The 5,297-nt window shown below is 32.8% G+C and overlaps 1 protein-coding gene across 1 annotated transcript in view; it reads left to right on the top strand.

Annotated features, from left to right (window-relative positions):
- Positions 1–1,410: 1,410 nt before the first annotated feature.
- The window catches only part of LOC108763545 (E3 ubiquitin-protein ligase TRIM71), a 6,502-nt gene continuing 2,615 nt past the window's right edge, over positions 1,411–5,297 (top strand). Inside the window, exons 1-4 of the mRNA XM_018511284.1 lie at positions 1,411–1,592; positions 2,654–2,765; positions 3,415–4,506; positions 4,568–4,852. Of these exons, the coding sequence (XP_018366786.1) occupies positions 1,411–1,592; positions 2,654–2,765; positions 3,415–4,506; positions 4,568–4,852 (1,671 nt within the window). The remainder of the gene's footprint in view (positions 1,593–2,653; positions 2,766–3,414; positions 4,507–4,567; positions 4,853–5,297) is intronic.

Raw genomic sequence — 5,297 nt, forward strand, 5'->3', positions numbered from 1 at the left:
CGACGTTATTTTGAAAATAGAAGTGTTGTAATTTAAAATAATTACAAAATCTTTTACCGATATACTTATTTTAGTATTTTAAATTGGTTATATATTGAATGTCTTTCAAAGCTGTTCAGAAATTGATACGTTTACCTTACCTGACTTTGCGCTATATAGCAAGTATTAACATATTCTTGAACTCATTCCTAGTTTTAATATTTAAATATTGAGGATGTAATAGTTTTTTCACATATTTAAGCATATATCGTATGCGATAACGAAGATATCAATCCAATACTCGATATAATTTCGCATTTATATATAATATACATTTAGACAACTCGGATAAAATTTACAATTTAAAATTCCTATTTACTCACTATTACAATTTTAAAAGCGAGAAAATACATGATAAAAATTCTTCTACGTTATATTTGAATAGAAATATTTTTCAGTAAACAACTTTTGTATAAATCGATAAAACAGACATACAGATATAAAACATACCGAAAACTGTTCTCTTGTTTCGGTGAGAAATTAAATCATATCTATTTCTATATATTATTAATTGCGAACGTAACTTATTTCGTTTTCAATTACACACAATTTATTTCCAAATAATTGGTTATTTATGAATTAACGAAAAAAGGGAATTTTCGGTGTATTTTACAAGCTGGTTTTTATCAGTTAAGTGTGATTTTACTGAAATATATTTTTATATTAATACATTTTCCAAGAATTTTTATCGCGTATTTTTTTTCGCTTTTAACGTTACAGTCTGAGATAGTAGTTCTAAATGAACAGGAGCCTTAAAATCATTTGTCATGCAAATACCATTATAGAAAAACGAAACTTGCAATTCGATTTTTCTAATAAATGCGGAGTCACGAAAAAGTAACGCTGCTGCTTGGTTTTAATGATTTTAAAACGATCTCTTTCTCGAAATGTTGTAAAGAGAGATACTAATGACAGCGATTTAATCTTGGTTTTAATATATTTCCAGCAAAGCGAGGGAACGATATGATTTTGGGATTAATCCAGAGGATATATCGTGCGGTATAAATATGCAGACTTGTTGCTTATTGCATTTTTTACGTGAAAAGCAAACTTTTCCATGGCGAAATTAAATATTGTTTATGTACAAAATGTTCACATGAGAATATATTAAATTGGGACAAAAGTTCGTAGCGTTACTTTATTTGCGTCATGTCTACATGTTTAAAAATAAATGGCAAATATACCATTTGATATAGCAAAGTTGCAGCTTTAGAATCTGTTTTTTTTTTAATTGCGGTACGATAATTTTTATTTACGAGTTATGAGTGATTAAAGAAAAAAAAATGCTCTTTTTCTTTAATAACAAAAAAATCTGAGAGATGAATATTTTTTATAAGAAAAAATTAATCTCAAGTTGAGTATTAAAAGTTAATGCTTAGAAATAAGACACACTCTATAATCCAAAATATTGTACGAAATGACCTCATCATCGTGAGACAAATCCTTGTCAACAACGCGAGACTTGATCGGTTTAGTTCGGTGCGAACAAAAGGCCGTGGTGGTTCGAATACCAACAAGCTTCCTTGCAAAAGCTCATTTCGAGAAAAGAACAGGTAAGTTGTTATATCGACGCGGTGGGCACAGTAAAAATTACAGCCGTCGTTCGAGTGAAATTTTGATATATTTATCAGTTTATAAATTTTGGATAGATCTAATAATAGATTTATCTCACAGTCGTGAAACCGTTACTTCTTATAGTGCTCGATATCTTGTACAATATATCTTAGACTTCTAACGTATTATTTTTTTTTTTGTTAGTAAGTTCTTTTGTCGATGTGCAATCGATTTTTCATTAAAAATCTCAAGAAAAATTACCATTTATATTGTTTTAAAGTTTAACGGTATATATTTTTCAAACTTATTCATAGCTTTCAATTAACAGGACAGGATTGTCATCGCCAGTCATGCAAATATGCAATAAAAATGCATAAATGCAGCATAAATGTAATAATCGTGCACGATAATAGAAATCGCAATAATGTTCATACACGACGTGAAATACGTTTTTATATGTATATCATGTAGGTACTCGATAAAACAAGCGCGTTTAGCAAGCAGGACGTTTTTGTCCAAGGTTGAAACTGTTATAATTTCAAAGAAATCTTGTTATCATATGTAAATAATATCTTGAGAGAATTATCGCGTTTCGTTATGAATAAGTGTAATTTCATTATGTCTATACTATTCTCTTCTTATTACATCTTGTTAGTAAAAAATATATATATATATATATAGCTTTTTAAAGAATAAAATTTTACTTAAAAAGCCACGAGTAAATTTTACTTTAATCTCAAAAATCCCAACGCTATCTGTCAAGTCTTTTCTCTTTGGAGCTGTTATTGATTTTCGCTCGTTCAAATATAGAACTTATCTTTCTTCTCGAGAGCTAAATTTCATTAAATCCCGAAAATTCAAGTGGATTTTCTAGAATTTCTAGATAAAGAAGTACAATGAGAAAAAATTGATAATCTTGTAAATATTCCGGGTCACAATATCATCGATAACAATCATAATTCATAATAGGAAATAGTAATACGTTGATAGGCTAAGAAGATAGTATACTGATAGCAGTATTTTCAATAGCTCGCTTAGCTCGCTATAATTATTGTTTCAGGAAAACAAGATTTTTCACTCGTACACAGGAGACTTCCTTGGAACTTTACCAACAATTTTTGCCCACCACAATGAATCAATTAAAATCTCCTCGCAACCGCCACTCCATGCAAGTAAGTGCCTACAAATAATCTTACAGAATTTATATGTGCAAAAGCTGTTGCGGTTTATCTGAGGGACAGTTTTCAAGTACATATGTTGGTCCTATTATCCATATATACAACGTATTCTTTATAGTAAAGTTCTTATAATAAACAAGGATTTAAAATATAAAATAAGGGATTAGTAATTGATATATCATTCGTGAAAAAAACTTTTAAACTTTTAGAGTGAATCTCACTTCGAAGAGTGAAATCTCAATCTTAAAGGTTGAAAATCGAACCATCCTTTTTCAAGACTAACTCAATTTTTACTCTTTAGTGACATTCCACTCCAAAGAATTTAAAGAACAAGTATATGTGGAAGTAAATATGTCAGACATTGTTTGCTTTATAACCCAATCTTTGTTAAAACCTGTAGTATAATGATAACACTGCATGTAACATGCATTTGATCTGATACCAGGATATTTAAAAGTTGCTTTTCAAATAAACCACAAAGAATTTTAACATATTTGTTATTTTTCCATTAAGAAGAATTTTACATTTTTCTGAATATGTCACACGATTTATCGATTCTTGTGAACTGTTTATAGATTTTAAATTAAGCTAGTGAACGCCGAATTTGTTAATATAGAGTAAACCACACGAGAATTTGTTTCAGTTTACAAGTAAGCCACGAAAACAAGATGATCAACATTTTACGCCAAGGAAGTTTACAATTGCTAAGAAAGTCCGCTCATTTCCGGATTCTAGTTCAGATCGCTTTCTGAAACAGTTTCCTCCGGGGAAACTATCGCAACAGCATTCCAAGGATAATTCGTTTAGCCATTCGATTCTCAATCATGTAGATTCTTTGAACGAATATCCAAAATTGTACAGTCCAAGACCTACGATTGCCAGTTCATTAAGCTGTTCAAGTGAGAGTCGGTCAAGCTCTTCGGATGAAAATCTACCAAACCATTCGCCAATTCACCAGCTGGATACCGATTCTCCGGACCATTTCGAGTATTTTCGAATGTTTGAAGATGCTAGCGTAACGGATGTACTCGGTCCGAACTTCTCAAGCGCTAACTACGACGAGAGCTGCAAGGCGAACTATGAGACATTCGAAGATCTCAATATGAATCTTCTGAAGATCGATCTGCTGGACGACATCTCCTCCAGTCGACAATCACTCATACATGAGGAACATAGCCCAAGTGCTCAGGGAGATGTGCTCAACGATTCATTGATAACATTGATGACGAAAGATCTGGAGAAGGACGAGAACGATATAGCTATACCATCACGAGAGCAGCAAACTCGTAGCCCAAGTAGTCAAAGAGATCCATCCGATTTGTTACTGATACCATCGATATCAGAAGAATTAGAGGTAGATAATAAAATAAAGAAGGAAAATTACTCGAGACAGCAGTCACCTGCGAGAGTCTTAAATGTAGAAGAGAATGCAGTCAGCACAATATCGATGATGAACAAGGAAGGAGCGGCGAAAGAAACGGAGAACCGATCGTTCAATTTTTCTGTGAAAGCCATGAAGTCGTATAAATGCATCGATCATCCATGCACTCAATTATTTTACTGTCAGACTTGCTGCAGGACAATCTGCAAGGAATGCGCCACTCATTGCATTCATAAACATGTAACGGTGGAGTTTTTAGAATTCCTCGAATCCGCTCAGCGTCAGGCTGAAGAGGTGCTGATCGAGGCCTATCTCGGGATCGATGTCCTCGTGGATGATATGGAAAATATGGGGGTGAGTCAATTAATTGCTTGAGTCGATTAATTATATTACATTGCGTATGCTTCTTTTGCAGTTGGACATAGCAGCATTAGATCAGAGAACCAGGGAGGCGCTCACTGATGTGAAGTACTTTTCACGTAGAATGTGGTCCGCGGTGGAAGAAAGGGAGAAGAAATTGTTTAAACAAATTGTGGAAACGCGTCGATGGAAGTACGAGGTTCTTCAGGAGAAGTACATGAATTTAAAAGAGGATAAGGCACGGCTGGTACAGGCCATCAGCGCACTCAAATGCGCTATCCAAGAGGCGCGATCATCCCCTGACGATCTTTTACAAAAAAAAGATATGGTATTGGCTGAGGTACATATTTTATTATACACAAACTTATTTAACTTTTGTTACAAATATTTGAATATCTATAGATATTATGCATGTATGCAGTTGTGTCCCAAATTATTAACATCTTTGTAAGATTCTAATTAACATTAATATAATATTATTAAATTGCTTATCAATTTAATTTGTGATCCCTTACGGAAAAAACTCTTAAAACTCTTAAAATTTGAGTGTTTACACTTTAAAAAACACTGAAAAAATACACTCAAAGTAACACTCAATTAATGATTATTTTGGACGTTCAATCTGAGTATAACTCTCAATTTGAGTGTTATTGATGACTTGAATGTTGAGTGTTAATCTCAACTTGATAGTTAACTTGAGTGTCAGGGTGAAATCACATGGTGCGGAAAATGATTGCGGAACAAAGAATGCGTCATTCAGCGGACTCAATAGTTGAGTGAGCACT

The sequence above is a fragment of the Trachymyrmex cornetzi genome, unplaced genomic scaffold, assembly GCF_001594075.2.
Source record: "Trachymyrmex cornetzi isolate Tcor2-1 unplaced genomic scaffold, Tcor1.1 scaffold367, whole genome shotgun sequence".
Lineage (NCBI taxonomy): Eukaryota > Metazoa > Arthropoda > Insecta > Hymenoptera > Formicidae > Trachymyrmex > Trachymyrmex cornetzi.